The sequence below is a fragment of the Neophocaena asiaeorientalis genome, unplaced genomic scaffold (genome assembly GCF_003031525.2).
Source record: "Neophocaena asiaeorientalis asiaeorientalis breed wild unplaced genomic scaffold, Neophocaena_asiaeorientalis_V1.1 scaffold203, whole genome shotgun sequence".
Taxonomy (NCBI): Eukaryota; Metazoa; Chordata; class Mammalia; order Artiodactyla; family Phocoenidae; genus Neophocaena; species Neophocaena asiaeorientalis.
In genome coordinates, this window is record NW_020172776.1 from 2,144,806 (window position 1) to 2,171,214 (window position 26,409).

At 36.4% G+C, this 26,409-nt stretch overlaps 1 protein-coding gene across 2 annotated transcripts in view; it reads right to left on the reverse strand.

The window, feature by feature from the left end:
• Positions 1-5,525: 5,525 nt before the first annotated feature.
• CDC40 (cell division cycle 40) overlaps positions 5,526-26,409 on the reverse strand; it is a 54,896-nt gene continuing 34,012 nt past the window's right edge. The window contains exons 7-16 of one of the 2 annotated variants that reach the window (XM_024740931.1): positions 25,591-25,687; positions 23,887-24,026; positions 22,987-23,061; positions 20,301-20,346; positions 17,998-18,099; positions 16,323-16,438; positions 15,946-16,079; positions 10,886-10,962; positions 8,508-8,652; positions 5,526-7,506 (exon numbers count right to left, since the gene is read on the reverse strand). In XM_024740931.1, the coding sequence (XP_024596699.1) occupies positions 7,329-7,506; positions 8,508-8,652; positions 10,886-10,962; positions 15,946-16,079; positions 16,323-16,438; positions 17,998-18,099; positions 20,301-20,346; positions 22,987-23,061; positions 23,887-24,026; positions 25,591-25,687 (1,110 nt within the window). In that variant the 3' untranslated portion in view covers positions 5,526-7,328. The remainder of the gene's footprint in view (positions 7,507-8,507; positions 8,653-10,885; positions 10,963-15,945; positions 16,080-16,322; positions 16,439-17,997; positions 18,100-20,300; positions 20,347-22,986; positions 23,062-23,886; positions 24,027-25,590; positions 25,688-26,409) is intronic. The other variant, XM_024740930.1, reaches the window with a different exon arrangement.

Consider the following 26,409-nt stretch of genomic DNA (forward strand, 5'->3'; position numbering starts at 1 on the left):
ACATGAAATCGTAATCCAAAGATTCAAGATATTCTTAAACTGCTTAAATTTAGAAATTCTATAATTTTATTATATTTCTGTCCTTAAGAAAAGAAATCAAGCAAGCTTAATATTGTCACACTTTATATTTAGCGCTGTATGGAGAAATGCTAGTTCCCAACACTTGTTAAAACTAATTGCTGTATAAAACTAGCAATTTATATTCTCATATAAAGTATTTTAAGTTTTTCTTAGTGATTGGTTTTATGCAATAAGATTGTCTGAAGTAATAAGGGTTTTTTTTCCTGTTAAGTTTGGATTCTAATCTAGACTATTTTAATACAGAAACTCAGTATATATAGGACAGATATGCAATCAGTATGTACCAGGGAGCAGAGTTGGTGAATGACTGTGGTCCTCAGTCCTCCAGAGGTTCTCCTCCACTGCATTGCCTCCCACAAGACACCCAGACTGCCCCAAGATCAAGCAATTAATGCACAGCACAATAGGCATCCTCCAGGACCCTGCACCATCCCTGTGTTTAGGTTCTATTCTAACTGCTCTGTGTCATGCGTTACCAGTCATTGGATATTTTGACATCGCCCCTAGGTGGGTATATCCAAAAGTCCAAGTGGGTTCCATAACATTATTGAGAAACCACAATTATGTATCAATAAAAATAAGCTATTAGTTATCTGTACAAGAAAGTATTACTTCTCAAGGATTGGTGTCAGATCAAACATCGTTTTCTCAGGGACTCCCATATTGAAGGCCCCTAGCTATGTCTCCTTACAATGTCTTCTATTCTCCCCCGCTTCACGCTCCTTTTACTTTAATGGATCTGCTTGTGTAATGGCTTTCCCAGCAGACTGTAAGCTCCGTGAGGGTAAACACCATGTCAGTATTCCCAGTGCCTACCATGGAGCCTGCTAGGTCAAAGGTGCTCCATAAATATTGTTGAATATGAATATAAAGAAAGCTATTTCACAAAGGATTTTTCAGTGAAATTATTTCATCATCATTTGTTATTGACTTTTTTTCTGGTATTAAAAATGTCTTTGGAATTTAGATGGACCAATATTTCTCATTTTGGTTAATTTAATTTTAGGCACAATTTGTCCTTTTCTTGACATGGTTGTTTATTGCACTGCTTGCAGTAGTCCTCATTCCTGATTAAAGGATGCTAACCTGAAGATCTTTCTTGACCTCAGGGACTTGAGAGCTATATAATAATTGAATCGAATAAATACAATAATAATTAAAGGCTCAAGTATTGTTAGAAGGTACCCTAGGATATAAAACCTCAATCTTCCTTGCTCATTCCTCATTGTCCTTTTTTTTTAACCAATTCCCAGAAAACACACTTTTTAGAGTCAGTGTATTTGGTCACAACTCACAGTAGCATGGAGAATATTTTTCAGTTTATGAGAGAAAGAAGGTATGATGATGTAAAGGACAGGGGCTGGTATTTCTACAGAAATGATTAAAATCACATTGTTTTTTTAGGACAACAAAATTTAAGGTAGTTGTTCAAAGAGTACAAACAAGGTGAGAGAGGGTATTATGTTCTCCAGGATATTTGAAGTCTGACCAAGAAAAGTCCTTTCGGGCAGTTACCATTAGGTCTAACTCTCAAGGAAGAGGCTATGAGAATCTCTTTAGCTATAGGTTCTGTTTTACTAAAAGATGAAATAAATACAGTCTTTAAAACTACCTCAGTGAAAGCCACAAAGATTACAACACAAATCTGACAGTTTTAAAAATACACACTTAAGTGGCAGTATGTAGAAGAGAAAGGATAGCAGGATGAAGGGAGAAAGATTCTGACCCTGCTGCTGACCAGCTGCGTGATACCAAGCAATTCATCACCCTCATCGGCCTATTTTCTTATCTTAGGTTGGAATATTTGATTTCTAAGGTTTCTTCTAGCTTGAAAATCTCATTATTCTAGCATTTTATGATTAGAGAAGGCTTAGACAGTGGTTAGGTAATTTCTTGATTTGTGTGCTATAAAGTCTTAGGATAAATTCAGGAAAATCCAAATGATATGTTTATTCAGAAGAAAAGCCCCAGATAAAAGATGAATCCATTATGATGCCTCTCCAGTCATCAAGTGAAGTGCCCTTAGGTAAAGTACCTTTTTAGGATAACACACTTAAACTCACAAGGTTCTAAAAATCAGAATGTTTCAGACTGCACTTGTTTACACTTCTGTCTTTTTAGACTATCCTAACAAAGTGGCAATATCCAAAGATACTAGATTAAGTATATATCTTTATGGTGATCCTTCTGTATGTATATGTGTGAATATATATGTATGCATTTATCTATGTATGTATGTGTATGTGTTTATGTACATATATGAATGCCCAAGAAAGAAAAATCTTCAGGCACAAAAAGCCCGGGGGACCCTAGAACCAGAGAAGTAGAGCAGGAATCTACACTGCAGTGGTCCTAGTTCAGTATACCAGTGATGGCCAGTGGCCTAGAGCATTAGAGATAAGGCCTGCTATGTTGGGGGAAAGGATTGGAACTGAGTGAGATACTTGAAGCAGTGGGACCCTTGGAGGGCTACAATCTCGATGGAAGAGGGTTCTAAAAACTACCCCTATCTCCCTTCCTCCAAGCACAAGGAAGTCTACCCTTGCTGTAGCTCTGGAGAAAATCAAGTTTTCTCATGAGAATTTGAAAACTTCAGCCTGTTTAAAGAGTTGAATCCATAATCACGTGGTTAAGAAATCCATAAGCTGAAAAATTTAGATATAAAACTGGTTCTAGGGGGTGATATCTCAGGGGTACATGGCAGAAGCAAATGTAAAACCACTCAAAGGGACTCTTCAAATTGGACTACAAAGTATTTCCTCCAAAAAACAAGACCCACGTAAGATGAACTCCTAATAAAAAATTACAACTGACAAGGAAATGGCCTACCATGAGATAAAGTTAACAGACACATTATACACTGGGATTTTCAGTCCAAGAATTTGCGATAACAGAATAACAATCTTAAAGAAAGTATAATATAAATTATTTGATGTGATTAAAGGCATAAAAGACTATATAGAAACCATAAAAAATAAGACATATGAAGAACAGGTAGATATAAAAAAGTACAAATAGACCTACCACAAAGGGAAAATAGTCACTGGAATGAGTTTAATGAATTAAACAGCAGATTAGACACAGCTGAAGAGACTGTAAAAGTGAACTGGAAGATAAACCTGAGGAAACTGTCCAAAATGTAGTACAGAAAAATATGAACATTTATATTGTTTAAATAAGACATGAGTAGTTTGAACCTTAAAATGTCTTTCAGAAGATGAAGCAGTAAAGCTGGGTATTTGAGCCACTGTGTGTAAAAAGTGGTACTAGAATTGTATGGACAGTATGGTAACCAGCAGCCACATGCTGCTACTGAGCATCTAGCATGTGGCTAGTATGACTGAGGAGATGAATTTTAAATTCTATTTACTTTTAATTAAGTTAAAAACTTATACTTGATTCAATTATTAGAAAACTCTTAGTAGGTCTGTTTGGAACAACTTAGGCATGTAAATCTACTTTGTGTGAAACAGATAAAATATTTGATGAAAATTTAGTGTCTGCATTGAGATGTGCTGTTAAGCGTAAAATATACACCAGATCTGACTTAGTATGAGAAAAGTAAAATATTAATTTAAAAAATAATTGAATGTTGAAAGAATATTTTGGATCATATATTATTTATATTAATATCCCCTTTTTAATGTGGCCATTAGAAAATTAAAAATTATATATATGGCTCATGTATTTCTATTAGTGCTATACTAGAACACATACTTAAATACAAAATGTTTGAGATTTGAGTTAGTCCCTCAGATCTCAAAAATGCTGAAGGTTGGAGAGTAGGATGTGGGGAGCTAAAAAATCATCTGAAGACAGTTATTGCAGTTATAGGAAGCTGTAAAAGCAAAGGAGTTATCACTTTGTCACTAAAAATAAAGCCACTCTAAGGACTCTGGCTGCAAGTTGTGACTTAAGTTTCAGATAAAATTTCAGTGTTTAGATTGAGAAAATTGTTTCTACAATTATTAAAGTGACTTTGAACATGGAAGGTGTACACATAAACATGTAAAATGTATATCATATTCACATACATACATGCATGTAAATACATGCACACACACACACACGTGTACATATTTTTGGTTAGCTAAATTTCTCTGAGTTTACACACTCTAAACTGTAGTTTCTGAAATACTCAAGATAAACTCAGACTCCACTAATTCTCATTCTTAGTGTGCATATCATCTGGGGAACTTACTAAAAGTGCTTTGAACCAGGGAATGAATATATAGTATTTGTAAAATTGCAGTCGTTTGCTAGTTCATTCACTTTATTTACCCACTGATCAAATAAATATTTGATAACATGAATTTTGAACCAGCTGCTAAGATGGAATCTTCTTTCCCCTGGATCTTCTCTTCTTCTTCTTAGGTCCCTTAGTAATTGCCTTGTTTACACTGTATTTCATCAGTTATTTCATGATCCATTAAGAAAGAATGCCACCAATTAAACTATGACACATCATTGATTTTAAGACATAGCCCTATTTCAGAGATGTTAAAAATGTGAAAAACCTGCATCTTTGATGAAATATAGCATCAATGTTCCCTAGGTCTCACTTTGAGACCCAAAGTTAATACTGCTGATGGATATTTTGGCCTGGATGGCACTTCACACTTCCCTTCTCCATACCTGAATTCATTATGGTTTCCTTAACCAACCATTACTTTCTTCTGAATTCTGTATCTCAGTAAGTGACACCATCTCCAGGTGGTTCTCAGTCTACACTCTGAGAAACAGTATTCTTCAAGTAGAGTCTCTATAATTGTTGCTAGTGTTGCAATTCTTACAGCTACCATCCAAGGGTTTGCTATTTCATTGTCCATGTTTTCTTCCAGGTAATTAGTAAACATGCTAAGGACATCAACCAGCCTCACAATGTATCCTCAAAAATCACTCTATACTGTTCTACTTAGAGAAATGCCTGTTTGAGGCTACGCCCTGTTCCTTATCTTAAAACGGGCTCCCTATTTAGGACAACATATTCTCAGCCTGTGCTTCAGTATTGAAATATTCATTAAACCTTCACTAAAGCATCACTTTTATTCTAACTTTTCGGAAGGAAATCTGTCCTGGGTGTGACAAAAGGGTTGCAGTGAGGAAAAGGAGCCAGATGGTAACCACTTAATTCCAGTCATAACATAATCTGTAAACTTTCTTATGCTGGAAAAGAACCCCACTCATTTGTATACTCTAAAATGGATGCAATCATGACTCAGTGGCACCAAGTGAATAAATATGGACTGTGTTAAACTTAATCTATGTGCTCTGAGGACACTGCCCTGTATTTTTGTCATTTATTTAGAATAAACCCATTAATATTCTATACTCACCTTTAAAGCATTTCTCCCCAGAAAATCAAAATGACCCATTTAAAATATGCAAATGGTTTAGTGTCTCAGAGTTAAGACTTAAAAGGAGACTAAGAACGAAAATTTTGATAACACTTTCTACAAAAGTGCTTTATTTAAAAATACAGTCTTTTAAAAAAAGCGACAGCTTTTATATACAGTTCCTTAGTTTAGAAACAGTTAAAAACACAATGAAGTAAACCCATATTTTGAAATTATGATTTGTAACATACACAGTACTGGTGCTGAACAAGATAGTTCAAATGTATGATTAACTTTTTGTCTCATCATATTTCAGTAATTCACATTTGTTAAAACCAGTGGTTGGGACTAAAGAAAAGCTCCTGTCTGAATTTTTTCCTCTCCAGGAAATGGTAGGCACCCTTCCCAGCAGATAAAGAAATAGAAATAACAGCAGCCAGGCAGTGTATTCTTATTTCTTTGAGTGCCTGTGTGTCCAAAAATACATCTCCACCACTTTTATTCTCTTTTTCTATTTTCTTCTTTGAAATTTATTTATATGTGGCTATAGCACCTGGTCATCTACACCAGGTCTTTTTGAAGTTAATGTTTAAAAATGGAAGTTCTAAGGGTATGGAGCATGAACTGCTCTTGATAGCACAGGACTCAGAGCTAATGATGTTCCTAGGATATCAACACTCAGCATGATTCTGGTCTCCAAGTCAGCACTCTGAGCAGCTATGAACCAGTCTTTTACAGCATGGTATTGAAATATTTAACACTACATTCAAACATCTAACATAGATTTGTAAAAAGACAGGAGAAATGTCTTGTCAAACTAAAGTGCTCTTGGTTACTATATTTAAGAGGCTATCTGGATTTCACAATCTGAAGTTGAGAAAAAATTTTTTTAACCAATCACAGTCCCTGCTTCTCAAACTGGGAAACCTAGCCATCTTTCTGGAGTGTCAATTTTACCCAAAGATTTGGAAAGAAGTTTAAAATTTTTCTAATCTTAAAAAGTTTTATTGAATATATTCATAAAAAAATCATTAATTTTAATAGATAAAACATACAGCTTCAAAGAAATTACAAGTTGACATTTTGAACTATGTCCTCACATCCAATCTCCTATGAGGAGTATTTCAGTAGTAACAACAGTGAAGAGGTGAGTGACCTAGGAGACCCTGATTTTTGAAAGTGTAGCCAGGTCTTTATTGGACAGTAAATACAAATACAGTTCAGTCTTGATTCATCCTCTTGAGTTCCATCTTCAAAAATAATGTAATTCTCTAATTATATACAATCCTGTCTATACTGATCAGGAAGAAAGTCAAGGAAAGAACTCTGGACTGATTTTTATTTTACATTGTTTAATAATTAGAGGAATGCTGCAGTCAGAGAAGATTGCTGGCTTACAACTAAATAGACACAACATATGTCATAAAAAATAGTGGAACTCGTGAATCCGAAAGATTAGAACTTGACCCACTGAAAATAATGGGAACAATAACTGTGGGTGGTTTTATCCTTCTTACAGATTCACATTAAATTATACCATCCCTGTTCTTCCCTTTTTGTTGAAGAGGTAATCCACTAGGGATTCCTTCTTAGCTCTAAAGGGATCCTTTCAGTACGTCATGGGGGTAAACCCAAACTGCCTGCCAAAAATAACTACTTGTCAAATATAAAGTTAATGGTCATTCTCTGTATAAATAACATCTATAAAGAACAAAATGAAGTTGCCAATGAAATTATATGAGCCAAATTTACAAAGTTTTTTCTTTTTAAACAATGGTTCAACTTCATAAGGCCACGTAAGAAAATCATAATCTGTAAATCAAGTTGTCATTTAACACATTTAATAATTAAATATAGTTAAATATGATATTGGATCAAAAATGATCCCAGATAGTATAAGGATTAATCCCATTAATCCCACAATTTAATGAGACCATCCCAACCACAAGTTATGACTTTAGATGTTTCATGAGGATGCCACACTGCACCTATACACACTTTATCATGAGCTTTGAATCTACTGTAGAGTTTTGTGGTCTTCCAGTCCCAGATGTTTAATTTTCCATTTCCATCTCCTGAAATCACATAGCTATAATGAGAAGAAAAATAAATTCAAATTATTCAAACACCTTCAACTGGTAAAGTGGGTGAGGAACAGAGAAATAATTTATCTTTTTCACCTTAACGTAAAAAAATCACTGTGATTATATAATACTTAGAATAATAAGGTAGAGTATAAAGCAGTCTATAATTTAAACTTCTATCAGAAAACCTCCCCACTGAGTGACCAATCTAAGAGTGAAAAATTATTTTTAACTTGGAAGATTGGGAGAGCCAGGGGCCACAGTGAATGCGGTATCACAATCACTCTCTAGACAGTCAGAAACAGTGTAAGGGAACCAATTTCATACAGAGCCAGCAAACACATGTAGACCAATTCAACTATAGTGGACTCTACCACCTTCATAATTATTTTTGGCCCCAACAGCTTCTGAATATATCCAAGATTCACTCAGAGGTAGGAGTCTAAATCCCAATTACCAGGCTAAACATACAAGTTTATAGGGATTTCTAAATTAGTGATACCCATATATTTGAGCTAACAATAGGGGAATGAATGCAGAGTTTCACTCTTGGGAAGGCTGTAGGCTTCAGAAATCTAGTGTGACCAGAAGATGGATTTGAGGTTTCAGCACAGAAAAGCTGTAGTGAAACTGTTAATTTCAACCCTACAATACAGGATTAATTCTTCTGGTGCTCATTCAGTCACAGCAATATAGAGATTACAGTCCTTCCAGCCTTGCTTAGAAACGCAGAAAGAAAGTAGGACATAGCCTATAAAGGCAGGGATTCATTATGTGGTTAAAGGGCACAGAACTGAACAATATAAAGAGACAGACTAAAGAACTTAAAAAAAAAGCCAGATGTAGCTGTCTTAATTTGTTCTTGCCTTTTATCTGGCATTTTGACAATCTGAACAATTCTCATACAATTACATATATAAAAGTGATTTGTACAGTGTTATTTGTACAGCAGTAGTTTATATCATTATATATGAATATAGGAATACATGAGAAGGTTTAAACTTACCTCATGTCTGGTGAAAAGTCTACCTGACAAGCATAGCCTGCTACCATATGGCCCTTAAAAATTTTTTTCTTATTTAATCTAAATCTGTTCTGTGCTCCAAAAATTAAGATTTGGTTGTCCATTGATTGGCACGCTAGCCATTTCCCTGTAAATTCAATAAATGAGACATTTTAGAGGAAGACTGAAAATTTTAAAAAGACTTTATTTAAATATGTTCAATCATTAATATTATTTTATTCCCAACTACTTCATAATAGTAGGAAAATTAATTTACCATACCACCTGTAAAGTGTTACAAATTTGTTGCTGGTGAGAGGTATTTATATATAAAGTAGTGGATTTTGCTCATACAATCTTATATCATTTAGCACTTTTCCTATAAAAGCTTTTTTGTTTGTTTAAATTAGGATATACAAAAACTCTGAGTTTAGCGTTAATAAAACTAAATTTTATGAAATGAAATTAATTTGTAGTAAGTATAAACAATAGAACCATGGAGAGAAAGAGACTTATTTATGTTAATTATGGAAAGAGGAAGGATAAACTCCAGGTGAGAAAACCTAGGATTATTAAATAAAACTGTACAAAGAAAGATATGACTAAAAAAATTCTAGTAACTGTTGTTGTGGGCCACACTTGTTTTTAAAAAAATTTTTTATTGAAGTATACTTGATTTACAATGTTGTGTTTAATTTCTGTTGTATAGCAAAGTGACTCAGTTATACAGATACATATTCTTTTTATATTCTTTTCTATTCTGGTTTATCACAGGATACTGAATATAGTTCCCAGTGCTATACAGTAGGACCTTGTTGTTTATCCATTTTGTATATAAAATCATAATGGTGTTTGTCTTTCTCTTTCTGGCTTACTCCACTTAGTATGATATTCTCTAGGTCCATCAATGTTGCTGTAAATGGCATTATTTCATTCTTTTTTATGGCTGAGTAGTATTCCATTGTATATATGTACCACATCTTCTTTATCCATTCATCTGTCAGTGGACATTTAGGTTGTTTCCATGTCTTGGCTATTGTAAATAGTGCTGCTGTGAACTAAGGGTGCATGTATCTTTTCGAATTATAGTTTTCTCTGGTTAAATGCCCAGGAATGGGATTGCTGAATCATATGGCAACTCTATTTTTAGTTTTTTGAGGAACTCCATACTGTTTTCCTTAGTGGCTACACCAATTTACATTCCCACCAGCAGTGTAAGAGGGTTCCCTTTTCTCCACACCCTCTCTAGCATTTATTATTTGTAGACTTTTTAAAGACAGCCATTCTGACTGGTGTGACGTGGTACCTCATTGTAGTTTTGGTTTGCATTTCTCTAATTAGCAATGATGAGCATCTTTTCATGTGCCTACTGGCCATCTGTATGTCTTCTTTGGATAAATGTCTATTTAGGTCTTCTGCCCATTTTTCAATTTGGGCCACCTTGCTTTTATCTACCCAGGATCCACCAAAGCCATTAGAGTGTTAACTGCAGTATCTTTACATCCTGTATAGTTGTAAACATGATTAACTAAGGGATGACTCTTAACAATGCTCACAGTCTGACTGGGTAAATGGCCTTGTTCAAGATGGGCACAGTATTTGTAATGGATGGTTTAAAAATACACTATATGAAATTCAGGTGCACAGTGACAAATGTGACTGTATACAATATAGTGATTATCAGAACAGCACCCAGTGAGGTTGCTCTTCTCATAAAAATCATAGGGCATTTGACAAATATCACTGATTTGCCTGTGGCAGATGCCCCGACTAGAAAAGCAAACTCTTTCTTGACCCCTCTTCCTTGCTCTATACTCACAGTAGCTACTGAGTTCACAATGCTGCCCAAATATCGGATCCTCCACTTTAATATCATCGTGTAGAATTATATCAGTATATCTGTAGTACTTGTACTTAAAAGGCAATGAATTATTAAATAGAAAACAGTATTAGACTTATCTTTTTAATTTTTGCCTGAAAAAATCTTTTACAGTAAATTGCTAAGGTGTTTTCTATGAGGAACCAGAACAAAATTTCCTATTCTCTGAAAGAAAAAGAGCTCACAATAAACCACTGAGCTCTTGAACATGATTCTCTTAGAAGGATAATTATATATTAAAAAAATAAATCCTGATTCTCAGATGGAAATCCTTAGATGCTCGGGCAATGTTAGTTGCAAATCATCATTTCTTTTATATTTACCTTTTAAAAATAACAAGAGAATGGGTGAGGTGACTCACACATGAAAACCAGTGATTATTTCTAATATTGAAAAGATTTCCTTATATAAGTATGGCACTGTGACACACTTCCCCTAGGAGGGAATGGCCAAGGCTCTTTTGAAAACAGAGCTCATTTAAAAACACTATCTACTAACTTACCATTTGGAGACAAAGTCACTGCAGGCATTGAGTGCATGCTGGGTTCTGCTATATACTTGAAATCCACAGGGATATCCCTAAAAATTAAAAATAGCATATCAGAATAGTAATTTCTAAAAGTACTTTTAGAATAATAATCTCTGAAACAAAAGAGATGCTCTCGAAATTATATATTTAATAAACCTTTCATGAAACTTCCTGGAAGAAGGAAAACCACAAAATGACATTCTATTGATTATTATAAAGCTTTTACTTTACAAATGACTTTCCATGATAATTACAAGTGTCAGTGATTTAGTTTTCTATCTCTATTTGATTTAAACTTTGGCCTTTATGTTAAAAAAAAATCTGTTACTATAAGTTCTTTAATAATGAACTCATCTAAAAATGTACCACGGTAGCCAGAAGCAAGATGTCTGAGGCAAGCCTACAGGGAAATATTCTTATTTTACCTGCCAGTCAACCATAACTTGTTACTCTGCAAGCAGGTGAGAGTGCTAAAGAGCTTTCAGCAATGCAAGCAGATAGATGGTAGGCAAAGATGTACAGGGATCTGCAAGCAGGTCGAGCCCATCCAGATGGGTAAGGGATGGGTAAGGTAGATTAAGTGCTTGGTACCTGGACATCTTCTATTTTCAGCTTATTTGTAAAGTATTCCAAATGTGTACAGTGTAGGAGAAAAAGCATTAAAATATTTTTCTTGTGAGTGATACAAAAGATAAAACAAAAACAACAAAAATCCAAAACTAGTCACCTAAATCTAGACCCATCCAAAATTCTAAGTGTCTTTTCATTTTTAATATTCTCCATGATAAAAAATTCTTTACTAATTCTGAAGGATTTTGGTCCTTCAGAGACCATGGGACATCAGAATTGTTTTTTATAGAGTAATGTGTGGGAAATGTAATCTGATGAATAATACAGACTATAAAGCACCAATTTCAATTTCAAACCATGGTTCAAGTTCAAAGACTTTGATTAATTAGAGCAATAACAATAATAATTTGCCTTTTAAGTAAGCATCTTCTCTAACCATCTATCTATCAACCCGGAAGAAGAAGCAAATGATTGGAAAAAACTATCAGAGTCTTGGTTGGAGGAAAACATTTTCAGGTATAACCTGAAGAACAGTATCATTTATCAAATCTCCAACCCTTTAATACCTCTAAGCTACCAGTGAGAACTGACATTCAGAATGAATGACCCAAATGTATTGAGAAGAGCCTCAACCTTAAAAAGGTTCAACTACTTTTCCCTTCTCATTATTAGTGGCTGATAATTTTATAACATGAATTAAAAAATAAGAGCATTTTCTAAAGTTAATGATAGTTCAGGTTCATATCAATCAATGGTTTACTAAAATTTAAACAGATCCCTTCAAGGACTCTTGGTGCAATGAGCTCTATAACATGAAAAGAATCTGAACACCTGTGAACTTCATAATTGCTAGTAAAAATGCTAGGCATAGTTCTATTTAATAAACATAATACTATATTCTAATTAGAAATTGTAAATCAGTATAATAAGCTAGTAACTTATGTTACAAATAATCTTCAGTCTGGAAATGAGATCATCAAAAAAACAAAAAGAGGGCTTCCCTGGTGGCGCAGTGGTTGAGAGTCTGCCTGCTAATGCAGGGGACACGGGTTCGAGCCCTGGACTGGGAGGATCCCACATGCCGCGGAGCAACTGGCTCCGTGAGCCACAACTACTGAGCCTGCGTGTCTGGAGCCTGTGCTCCGCAACAAGAGAGGCCGCCATGGTGAGAGGCCTGCGCACCGTGATGAGGAGTGGCCCCCGCTTGCCACAACTAGAGAAAGCCCTCGCACAGAAACGAAGACCCAACACAGCCAAAAATAAATAAATTAATTAAAACTCCTACCCTCAACATCTTCTTTAAAAAAAAACAACAAAAAAACCCCCAAAAAGAACAAAAACCTAACACCTATGAAATTTTAAAAATAAAAGATAGACATTTGTGCCAACCACTGTAAAATTTTCTTTTAAAAACATTTTAAGAAAAATAAATGCCTTTGGGAGAAAACATGCCTATAGTATCTCATGAATTTAGAATTTAGGCAATTAGGATACCACAGGATGCTCAATATCTAATTACAATCTCCTATTCTTCTTTAAAACTGTATAATAGTCTTAGTTTGTATAGTATTGTTTAAGAAAACCAAGGTTCCTTTGGGTGAACCTGGAGGGTAGGTATTATGCTAAGTGAAATAAGTCAGACAAATACTGCATGGTATCACTTATTTGTGCAGTCTTTTAAAAAAAGTCAAACTCATAAAAATAGAGAGTGGAATACTGGCTGCCAGGGGCTGGGTGGAGGGGTGGGCAGGGAATTAGGCAAAGCTAGTAAAAGGGTACAAACTTTTATCTGTAAGATTAATAAGGTCTGAGGTTCTAGTGTATACACCATGGTGGCTATAGTTGATAATACTGTATTGCATAATTAAAATTTGCTAGGAGAGTAGAACGTAAGTGTTCTCACCAAACAAAAAAGTAAATACGTGAGGTGATAGATATGTTAATTAAGGGTTAATGAATTATTTCACACCGTATACGTATATCAAATAATTATGTTGTACACTTTAAATACATTACAATTTTATTTATACCTCAGTTTTAATTATACCTCAATAAAACTGGGGAGAAAAAAAGAAAAAGAAAAATCTTTGGAGTGGCTTCCCTGGTGGCGCAGTGGTTAAGAATCTGCCTGCCAATGGAGGGGACACGGGTTCGAGCCCTGGTCTGGGAAGATCCCACTTGCTGCGGAGCAACTAAGCCCGTGTGGCACAACTGCTGAGCCTGCGCTCTAGAGCCTGCGAGCCACAACTACTGAGCCTGCATGCCACAACTACTGAAGCCCGTGCGCCTACAGCCCATGCTCCATAACAAGAGAAGCCACCGCGATGAGAAGCCCGCACACCACAACAAAGGGTAGCCCCCACTCATCTCAAGTAGAGAAAGACTGCGCGCAGCAACGAAGACCCAACGCAGCCAAAAATAAATAAATTAAGTAAATTTATATAAAAAACCAAAAAAAATCTTTGGAATCAGTTTGATCTGAGTTTGAATTCTGGCTCTTTCGTTTCTTGTGGAACCTTGGGCAAATTACTTAATCTATCTCAGTTTCCTTATCTGTAAAACAGGAATAGGAAATACACCTATCTCGTAAGATCACTTGCCCATTAAATGAAATAGTTCATGTAAAATGCTTAGTGTGCCTGGGACATAGAAAGAGCTCAATAAATGTAACATCATTAATAATTATGACAATGAGTTCCTTAGATATTCAGTGCATACTACATGCCAGGCACTGTGCTGGTGTTGAAGACAGATGGAGAATTTGACTGACAGTTCTTTCTCTCATGATTAAGAACTCGTCAGGATGCAACACTGTAAATCAACTATACTTCAAAAAAAATTAAAAATAAAAAAAGAACTCATCAGGGAAGAGAATAAATAAGCAAGAACTAAAAAAGCTGTGAGAAGCAAAGGGTTGTCTGTGGGATAATAGACAAGATGCTTAATCTCATGTGAGGATTGGTTAGGAAGGCTCTAATCGCAAGTGAGAATTAAACTAAAATCTACAGGATGTCATCATTTATAATGAAACAGTATCATGAGTCTTAGGAGTATTTCTTAAGCTCTGAGAAGGAAAAAAAAGAAACATGATCATTTAATCAAAATATTTTACTGACCGATGCTCTAATTTAGAAAACATACACAAGTGTTCTAAAAGCCCTGTAACTGGTGCATCATTCAAACATTTACCAGTTTCTTTTATATTACTTCACATTTTCAAATGGAGCTGAAAATATCTGATAGAAACACCTGAAAGTTTAAGTATAATCAAACTGTTAAAGTACATAAAACAAAACAGCTATATGTACACTAAACTATCTAGCTTGTTGTGCAAATGGTCTATATGGCTCATATAAAACTATATCCTTATCAGGTCCTCTGCATGTAACATCATTTATGAAGTAGAAGAGATCTTAGTTATAAGATAGTCTCAAACCATGGACATTAAGAATGATGTTATTAAGACTATGTATAAAGTACAGTCAACTATCCATTAATTGGGGGTAATTTGGAGGGGTATACTGGTGATGGGAGAAACAGCAGTTAAATTACATTAAATCTTCAATTACCCAAACTGTCCTGACAATGGTTAGGGACGTGCTCAGGTCCCCAAACAGACTCAGTTTCAGGAGGAAACTACTGCCTGTAGTTCAAGGCTTCTCACTTCCTACAGCTGAACAACTTCTGGGGGTAGGGAGATAGTTTCTAGTCCCCGCAAGGCTGTAACCACAGTTGAGTTGTGCCTTATAATTGACTATCAAAACAAGCTGGGTTCCAACCAAACATTAACTCTAACAAAAAGATTATTATGCATTGCTTTGAAAATCAACTATAAAACATGATCTATGATAGATACTTAGTGAAATTAGCTTTAGTATTTCTTGACTTTAGAAAAGTGTTTTTTTCTCTAGGAAAGCAAAATTAAGCAATATATTCTGATTATACTTTACAAGTAAAACATTATGGGCTATGAACAGCAGGACACAGGGGTGATGACATGGGGCAATTTTCAGTACTGAATAATCAAAATGCACACATTTAAAAAAATTAAGAGATTTTAAAAATATTTTCTTTGGGTTGGTTCTAAGGCTAGGATGTTATGTTCAATCCCTAGCATAAGCAACACAGTCTATACGTGTGTGACCCCTACTTTTCGTCAGTCATTTTGCACAGATGAATAAGATACCTAATAAAGAATGTAAGATGGCACTATATAAGCTTTTTTACTAGTGCAAGAAAAAGGACTCAAAATACACATTACTTTAGATAGATTATCTAAAGACTATGAAAAGTAGCATGTTTAAATTTTTATTTTCATATTCTGGATACCTAAATAGTTAAACCAGTTTGACTGACAGGCCAGAGATCACAGTTGTGAAAATATTCAAATTGAAAGCCTTTCACTACAAAATTTTAAATTGTTTGCTTTATATTAATTAGATTTTCTACTGATAAAAACTCACCATTCCCAAACTCTTAGGCTCTTATCATCAGATGTGCTCACAAATCTCCTATTCTCATCAACAAAAACAATGGTGTTGACAGCTCCCAAATGCCGATCATATTCCTGTACAATTTCTCCACTTCGAATGTCCCACTGTATATCAAATAAGAGAAATGGCAAAGAGCAGATTTATGAAAACAAAGATCATAACTGTGGAAAATGGAGAAGGAAAAAAGATGTCCCAAATCGTGTTTTTATAGATTCACTGCTTCCAAGACTAGAACATCAGCACTCCCTAGAAGTAGCAAACATTAAACAAGTTAATATTCCTTATTCTAGCCCCTCATGTAGTGTAAAGCTCAGGAATCTTAATAAAAATATTGTGAAAAGACTTACTTGCACAATCTTTTTATCAGACATCCCAGCCACAAAGAGATTTTGCTTATCTTCATCAGGATTAAATTTGACACAATAGGGTACTTTTCGGTTTGTAAATCTTGATATACACTGTCCTAAAACCAAAGACCCAAGTTAAAGTAGGTAAAATAAATTTGACCATTTAAAGATAACCCTGGGATTAAGATCTAGAGATCATTTGCTAATAAATTTTGAGGAATGGCAACCTACTTGTTCTTTACTGTAAACTACATTGTTCCTTTTCAAGGATTTTTAATGATTAAAAATAGTATATTCAAGGGGCTTCCCTGGTGGCGCAGTGGTTGAGAGTCCGCCTGCCGATGCAGGGGACACGGGTTCGTGCCCTGGTCCGGGAAGATACCACGTGCCGCGGAGCGGCTGGGCCCGTGAGCCATGGCCACTGAGCCTGCGCATCTGGAGGCTGTACTCCGCAAAGGGAGAGGCCATAACAGTGAGAGGCCCGCGTACAGCAAAAAAAAAAGTATATTCAAAAGTATCTGTATCATCAATTGCAGAGCAGATAAAGTTCTCCAGGTGATTACAATATGCAGCTAGAGGGGCTTCCCTGGTGGCACAGTGGTTGAGAATCCGCCTGCCAATGTAGGGGACACGGGTTTGAGCCTTGGTCCGGGGGGATCCCACATGCCACGGAGCAACTAAACCCGTGCGCCACAACTGCTGAGCCTGCGCTCTGGAGCCTGCGAGCCACAGCTACTGAAGCCCGCATGCCTAGAGCCTGTGCTCTGCAGCGGGAGAGGCCACCGCAATGAGAGGCCCGCTCACTGCAGCTAGGGAAGGCCCGTGTGCAGCGGCGAAGACCCAGTGCAGCCAAAAATTAAATAAATGAATGAATAAATAAATTTATTAAAAAAATGCAGCTAGAGTTGAGGACCACTGCCAAAGATGTTAAGAATATGGGCTTTGGCATTACAGAGACCTTGATTTGAACCCAATTCGACCATTACTAGCTGTGTGACCCTAGAAAAGTTACCTCTTAAGCCTCAGTTTCCTCATCTATAACAATAATAGTATTTAATCTCATAGTGATATTTTAAGGATTGACCAAGTTACTGCAATATAAGCACTTAGTACAATGCCTGGTAGACAGTGTTCAATAACTATTACCTGTTTTCTTTATCCTTAAAACTCAGTAGGATGAAAGATGGCTGTCTAATTATATAAAATTATACTAGCCACAGCGTGCTGATGTAATCAATATGTCTGTGAATATATAAAACCAATCTTTCCATGGAAGTTTAGACCTCCATTTTAACCAACTGGGGCAATTAAATTTAATTCTGCTCATCAGGTATTTATTGTGCTTCTGTGTTGTGCAGTGCAGTGTGCTAGGTTATGTAGGGGAACAAAAAGATCAATTAAATAGTCTACGGAAATTTTTAAATTTCCTTGTCTATCAATATATTTGCTTTATAAATTGTAAATATTTGGTGGAAAAGAAATTTCATAGTAAAAGAGCTACTTATATAGCTGAGTTTCAACCCTACAAACATTTTGTGATATTAGCTGATAGTCAATGATATGAGAATCAGCAGTTAGGGAAGGTACCATTTTACCACAGAAGACCACTTACATTGTTTCATTTAAAAACACTAATTTATAAGGTAAATAGATGTTAGTATAAGTGAACTCTTACCTGTCTCAGTGTCCCAGAGCTTAAGATACCTGTCATAAGCTGCACTGAGGAACTGTGTTCCTGCAGTATTAAAGCAGATGTCCCTAACAGCTTTACTGTGACCTAAAGGCAGAGACAATAGAAATGGAGGTGAGGTGAAGTATGTTCTTTTAAAATATAAGCACCATAAGAGAAACAGCATTAAACAGTATTTTTCAAGCCACGCTGTGAGTCAAAATCACTGGAACCCCACATGCTGATTTACTGACTCAGAATATGTTATGTGTGGGCTTGGGAATGTAGGTGGTTTTTTTCCCCTTTGAAAAGCTCCTCTGGTGATTCTGATGCACAAAATTTAGGTAAGAACCATAAGAAAAGAAACTTTGTTTTAAAAAGTCTCTCATGCACTCTCCTAATATGTTATACATACAGCTGATGACTAAACAGTCAAAAGAATTTAAGGAAACATAATAGTCCATTTATTGCCAATGAAAGAGAAATGGCTGGTGACGATTTGAAAGTTCACTCTGAGATTACTTGCCAAGCTGGAAGTGAAAACAAAGTGACCTAAACCTAAGGTTCATGAAGTTGTGGCCTTTGTTCAATAATTGTCTATTTCTGTGATCACATTCCCGAATTTCACAGAAATGGATTCAGAATCTCAGAGACTAAACCTTTTTGAAAACAAATATTAACTATTATTTAGTTTTAAAATGGCATTTGACAATAATGTTAAGGTGCTTTCCTTGGAAATCAATCTTGCCTGACCAGTGAATTCTTCTGAAAGTTACAGAGGCAAATAAATATGATTAAATGAAAGCAGAAACTTTCCTACTTTTTACCATCCCACCATGACAAAGACTGCCAAGCACAATTGTGCAAAATGTGCATGGCACAAATTGTCAGCCGTACCCAGGGGTCCTGAACCACTACCACCGATGACCTCCAGTCATGGCAATTAGGCATTCTTTTGTACAGCAGGAGTCCCAGTCAGAGCTGCTATCATCTTTCTAAGTAGGAAATTTTCAGTTTTCCACTGAAAAACTGCCAGTGCAGGGGAGACAGATGGAGATCAAATCCCCTATGTCGCAGGAGACATTTTGTTCCCTGTACACTGCTCAGAGCCTTCCCACAAGTCTTCTGGGCTGCCCTGGCATCTCGGGCCGCATTTGTGCAGTGAGGCCCTAAAATCGTAACAAAGCACTGGCAAATGGACCCCCACTTAAATCTAAAAACAGAGCCAATATAATTCACACAAATACCATTTCAATTTGGTACAGTTAAATTTCAAAACATAACTAGCCTTCACACAAAATCTGACAAAGACAATAAACTAGTATCTACCAACAAGGCTGTCCTCTTTTTGGCTTTCTTTCCTTAAAGGAATTCTCTCAACCTTATCTCTTTATCTGTTTTTGTTGCCAATTCCCAACCTCTCTGCAAAGCTCAACATCTGGCTATCTAATTGCTTACTGGACATTTTTATCTCAATATCTCAAAGGCAGCTCAAATTGCATTAGTCTGAAATCTCATCATCTTCCTATGATGAGTAGCACCACCATTCCTCCAGCCACCTGAGAGTCACTCTAGATTCCTGCCTCACTCTTATCACTCACTTGCTAACCAAGTCCCATTGGTTTTAACTCTTTTTTTTTTTAATTTCTATCTTAAAATTTATTTTTTATTTATTTATTTTTACATCTTTATTGGAGTATAACTGCTTTATAACAAAGTGAATCAGTTATACATATACATATGTTCCCATATCTCTTCCCTAACTCTTGATTGTTTCTTTCCTCTCTCTCTGCTGCTTTAGTTCAGGCTCTCATTATCTCTAATCCAGACCAATGAAATAACCTTGTAAATCACTTTCTTGCCTCCAGGCCTGCCCCACCAAAGCATCCTCCATACTGCCACTGTGATCTTTGTAAACTTCAAATCTGATCACGTTGCTTTCCTGCAAGAGCAGTTCAGTGGTTGGCTTCCCAAGGCCCCCAGGACAGTCTAAAGGTCTTTCATACTCTGCCCTCCTCTACTGCTTTTCTCCACTGTCATCTCTTACTGTATCCCTCAGGCTAACAATTCTGAAGTATAAGTGGTTCCCTCAAAGCAGCATGCTTTCTCATTCCACTCTTGCTTTAGCTTCTGCTGCTCTCTCTTCCTAGTTCTTTGTCTTCACGGGGAGACTTACCCCTCCTTCAAGACTCAGCTCAAGTCCATGAAGGCTTTCCTTCATATCAGTGTAGTAAAATTACTGTTAATGTTGTTATTGTAGTTTAAAAAGTATTTCCAAACAGATTTATAGCCAGAGAGAAAAGTATTACCAATAAATGTTCGCAGACAGCGCCTGTCTCCATAAACCTCCCATAGCTGGAGAAAAAACAACACAAAGAAACATTAAATTTAATACAAGACTTCGATAAAATGACAACTATCAATCACTAACAAAAGTCGTATGCCAGCTATGTATGTGCAAATCTGTGTGTACAGGTTATTTAACCAAAGGCATTATATATCATTAAACATACTGTTCAGTGCTGTTAGTGACTTGCACTATTTGGACTACACACATAGGCATGTGCACACACATACACACACACTTTAAAGCTAAACTCTGAAATCAAGAGAACTTAGATGGAGCTTATACAGGTGGTTTTCATTTTCTTCTTGTTCTTTTCTGTATTTGATATATTTTCTATGATGAAAAGTTTCTACTTACGTAATACTATGAACTACTTTTAAAAGAATTATATGTTATTAAAATGTTGTTATAACATTTTGGTACTGAAAGGTTTTTTTTTTAAACTTTTCTGAAGTATTAACTTATAAAAGCTGTTATGAAAATGATAATCTAGACTAAAATATAACAAGTTCATAATTCTGATCACATCTAAAGTGAATTAATACAATAGCTTTGAAACTACCTTTATTCTTGCCTGCCTCAAATCCAATCCTTGACAGTGTTGCTAATGATCTAAAATAGAAAGCATTTCCTGGCCACCCAGTGCCAACAGGATAAAGTCTCAGTTCCCATAGCATACCAGGAAAGGACCCCAGGTCCTGGTCCTTTGCCTTGATTGTAGTCATTCTATGCCTCTCAGATTTTAGACTCTAGCAGTCACACCACTTGCAGTTTTCACCACATACCAAGCTGATTCATTCTATTTACTCCTCTCAGACATACTCTACTCCCTATGCCCTTCCCCTGCTTACTTAGTTACCTTCCTATTGAGGTATGCTTCCTCTCTGAAACCGGAATACCTTGCATCTGCCTCTACAATGATCATTTACATCATAACGAAACAATCAGCTTAAGAGCAGGGACAGTGCCTAAACAATTTTTAAAAAATTTTATTTATCTGTCTATCTTATCTATTTATTATTTATGACTGCACTGGGTCTTTGTTGCTGCACGTGGGCTTTCTCTAGTTGCGGTGAGCAGGGCTACTCTTCGTTGCGGTACGCGGGCTTCTCATTGTGGTGGCTTCTCTTGTTGCCGAGCACAAGCTCTAGGCATGTGGGCTTCAGTAGCTGTGGCACGCAGGCTCAGCAGTTGTGGCTTATGGGTTCTAGAGCATAGGCTCAGTAGTTGTGGCTCACAGGCTTAGTTGCTCTGCGGCATGTGGGATCTTCCCAGACCAGGGCTTGAAACCGTGTCCCCTGCATTGGCAGGAGGATTCTTAACCCCTTGCCACCAGGGAAGCCCCTAAACAATTTTTCATCCTCAGTCCTTTGCACATAATAGGTACCTAATAAATGTTTACAGATGTGAACAAATTAAATTCTATGCTGGTCAAACAGAAGACCTTAATCTCAATTAACATAGTCTGTATAAACTGCAAGTTAAAGGAAATAAGTCTTTTTACTCCAAACTGTTGTCCTGTCATTTTAAGCCACTAAGTTGAGGCAAATGCCTAAATGGTTGCTCTCATCAAAAAAAGCTGCCTTTATATATTGTTACTACCCATGAATTATTTACAAAGAGTAAAATTTTCATGAGTTAACTTTCCAAGACTCAAGAGCACTATAGGGTTGATATTTATTGACCAGTATAATGATCCAGACACAGAAGACATAAAAAAGATAAAAACCATGCTTCCAGATTTAAGTTTTTAAAAGGCTTTCCCATATTCAAGTTGACATGTATTGGCAAGTGAGTTTTTCTACCACACATTCTACAGCTGAACATCAACTAAAGTTGGACCTTCCCAAGACTATAAAAAGTGTGAGAAGAGGCTGGGAGCAATTCTGCTACTAGCATTTAGAAGAAAAAGGGTGAATTACATTATCTGCTCTCTAAAAATGGGTTTTCTATCACATGTCCTCTCTACCTTTAAGGTACTAAGGAACAAATGAACTCAGATATCTAAAACCTCTATAAAAATGCATTATTGGTGATTAAATATTTATGTGCCTGAAGCCAATGTGATTGATTATGTCCTAATCAGCTATCTAAGCTTACAAAGAGCCTAGCCAAGGGCCTCCCTGGTGGTGCAGTGGTTAGGAATCCACCTGCCAATGCAGGGGACACGCGTTCGCGCCCTGGTCCGGGAGGATCCCACATGCCACGGAGCAACTAAGCCCGTGCACCACAACTGCTGAGCCTGCGCTCTAGAGCCCGTGAGCCACAACTACTGAGCCTGTGTGCCACAACTACTGAAGCCCGTGCACCTAGAGTCCGTGCACCGCAACGAAGAGTAGCCCCCACTCACCTCAACTCGAGAAGGCCTGCGCGTAGCAACAAAGACCCAACGCAGTCAAAAAATAAATAATAAATAAAAATTTTTAAAAATCTTAAAAAAAAAAAAAAGAGCCTAGCCAATTGGACCACAAAGCCATATCTGAATCAACGTGTTTGGAAGCAGTTCATAAACTGCTGCATTCACAGGGCTTAAGAGAAAATAATTAGACTCTAATTGCCTAACAAACCCAGATTTATCTATAATAACCGAATAGATTTAACCAAAGCACTAGCTTTGTAGCACTCCTACTCTGTTACTGAAAACTCACCTTAATTTTACAGTCCATGGAACAAGACAGCAACAAATGGCCAGAGAGAGGAAACAATCTGACTGCACTGACGCCCTGTAAAAAGGAATTAAAATTATCAGAAGCATTTGAAATCTCAGCTAAAATTAAACAGAAGGGAAAGACAGTGTATTTTTAAGCCACCTAATTTACTATTTTTCTTCATTCTAAAAATCATACCCTAGAATAACCTTTGCTAGTATTCTAAGAGCAGCCCTTTGGACGCTAAGCTTTTCAAGATTTTTTTTTAACCTTCATTACCGACTTCCTCACCCAAGGGAATTCTTGGTCAATCATGTTACTAATGCCCTCACTCCTCTTCCTTCTTTTACTCAGTACCTTTGCTCTTTGCTAAGAGCTGGAAATTATCAGTTGGAACAGTGCAGATGACAAAGAATATTAACATCAAAATTTTCAAGTGTCTTGTCTCTGCATTAGTTTAAGAATATCATAGTGTATAAACCAGGGAGCATCTAATCTTCTTTGAAGTGTGATAACTCTAATTGCTAAGGTAAAATTATTGAGGCTTTTGTGCTAGTACCAGCCCATTACTCACTGACTTGGTGCCCAAGAGGAAGAATATTATGGCAGGAACTTGGAGGCGAAGGCCTGGGCTACCATAAGGGGATAGGACACCGAATCATGAATGCTTATGTCACGGCCCAATCAGATGACCTTGAAGACTGAGTATTCACTTGTGACTCATATGTGTTGGTACCGCCAGAGTCTGACTCCGGTTTATCTTCAGTTTGACCTCCCTGTTCTATCTTGACTTCTCTACATCTTTACTAGAAATATTGAATGTCCCACATCAATAGCTGAAAAGTTATGCTGTTGTCACTGTTATACATTACAACAAACAAAAACAACCAATTTGCTTACCTTTGTGTGTCCGGACCACACATGAATTTGTTTTTTGGGAAGATAACACTTCTCAGGTGGCACAGGTGACCGCAGATTAACACCAACATCCTGAGGTATGTGAAGATAGGACCTGCCTTGATAGTCATACATTTCTTTAACTGAAACAAGAAAGCAAAAGAAAGCAGTGAACAAATAAAAGCCATAGTCATGAAATCTACATTCTTAAAATAATAACAAACATTTTATTCATAGGGATATTGTTGCGTATCAAGGTTTTGGTAAAAATACTCTGATGATGTTAAAACCAAGAGTCAGCTAAAATTTAACTGCCTGAAATCATAGCTGTTATTTACAATTAGTGGTAGTATTTTAGAATCCCTAAATATCGAGAGAATATCAGATCTTTACATAAGCTCTTACTTCTTTATCCAGTTACATATTTTAGTGGCATATACAAAGACTCCACTGCAGTACAATTACAGCGAGAGAAGAAAAGATAATACTTGGGCCTTGTGAGTCATTGGCAAAGAATCAGAAGCAAAACAGGATAAGAAGGAAGTTAAAACAAAAATATATCAACTATCCTTTTCCCTGCTTTCCTCCTTTATGTCCTTCCAGGTTATTTTTCCAATCTCTTTTCTACTTTCAACCCCGATTTTACAATAAAGTCACATGTGAGAATTAAATGACATAGTATATATAAAGCATTTAGTAGCATGCTGCACAGAGTAAGTACTCAATAAATGTTGGCTGTTATGGTTATTATGGCCACAAGCACCACAGTACTAAACAGACTCCTTGGAGATAAAACTGGAGCTTGAGAAGCTAAACGTGACCTCGTGAAACCTATATATTTGATAAGTGATATAACATTAGAATAATCAATACTATCAGAACTGAATTATTCTTTTAGTCTGGTAGTCACTACATAATTTCCCCAATATAACTAGTTACTAATGAACCAGTCCCCAATATAACTAGGTACTAATGAACCAGGTAGGGTTTAGAATATAATTTATTTTGATGAATATGCATTTCCTTCTACAAATCAAAGTAAGTATGAGAATCTTAATATCCAGTCCACTTACATGTAAAACAAAGTTTATTCTTTTAAAGTGTAATTTAGTAACAGTTACGAACTGTGATCATACCTGGAGAATATTTGGCTTGGGTTAAAAACAAAAGGTTAAAATGACTGGGGGAGGGCTTCCCTGGTGGCGCAGTGGTTGAGAGTCCGCCTGCCGATGCCGGGGACACAGGTTCGTGCCCCGGTCCGGGAAGATCCCACATGCTGCCGAGCGGCTGGGCCCGTGAGCCATGGCCGCTGAGCCTGCGTGTCCGGAGCCTGTGCTCCGCAACGGGAGAGGCCACGACAGTGAGAGGCCCGCGTACCGCAAAAAAAAAAAAAAAAAAAAAAAAGACTGGGGGACTAGTTATACATCAAAAAGAGTCAACTTTATCTTAGGAAAGAACAGACTGTGTTCTTTATCTACCTTTAAAAAAAAATTCATTAGCACTTCAAAAAAATCATCTGTGGCTATCTCTTTAATTAGAACATAGAAGAGGTTTGCTATAATTTCTTTGGGATGCAAACTGTCCAATATAATTCTTAATAAAATGAATTCTAGCAGCTGATTAGTAAAGGCAATACATATATTATGTGAACAGAGTAAATATCTGAAAGTTTATCATAAAAATGAGGAGGCATAAAAAATATATTACCATGTAAGATTGTCTTTTCCTCTCCAGGTTTCTCTTCTTCCTGTTTGCCTTTTTTCTGCCTCTTTGCTGTAATTTCATCCAATTCTTTTTGTTCTTCCTAAGGGAATTAAGGAGTGAACTTTTAAAATGGATGTTCTAGAACCCCATCCTGGCCAACATTGGTCATAAATTCTTTATAATGAGGCACACTTTTTGGTGAGGCAACAGCCGCAAGTATGTCTCCCAGGATAACAATCTCAACTCTTTGGCAGACTACAAAATGGCACTAAACACACAGTGGGTACTAGTTAATACTTCTAAACTCATTGTATACAAAACCTATCCTTCTGGGACACCTAGAAAGTAATTTGATGTATTATGCTAATTATGTAAGTGAAAAGATGAGGCAATTAGAAAATCTAGTACCAGAAAAGACAGTGAATTTAGTAGATGATGTTCTTCTTCAGTAAACAGCTTTTAATAGTCATAAGGATATAAGCAGTGACTACAGATTTGTGACACAACTTTTGTGGGAGAAGCGGTAAAAGCAAGGTGGGGTAGTAGTAAATCCTTGTAATAACTGAGAAGTCAGAATAAATAAAGAGCAGCATATATGTATTACTGAGACAACTGGATGTGAGATACAGCTAGAATGTAAGCTTCATGAGGATGCGATTTTCTTAATCTTTTCCACTGCCATATCCCTACGACCTAGAACAGCTCATAGAGACAGTAGGATTAGGAGGTGGAGAGGGGCAAGTAGGGTTTTATAGTTTTACTTTATAAACTTCATAATATTATGAAAAAAATAGACATACTACTTTGTTAAAATTTTTAAAT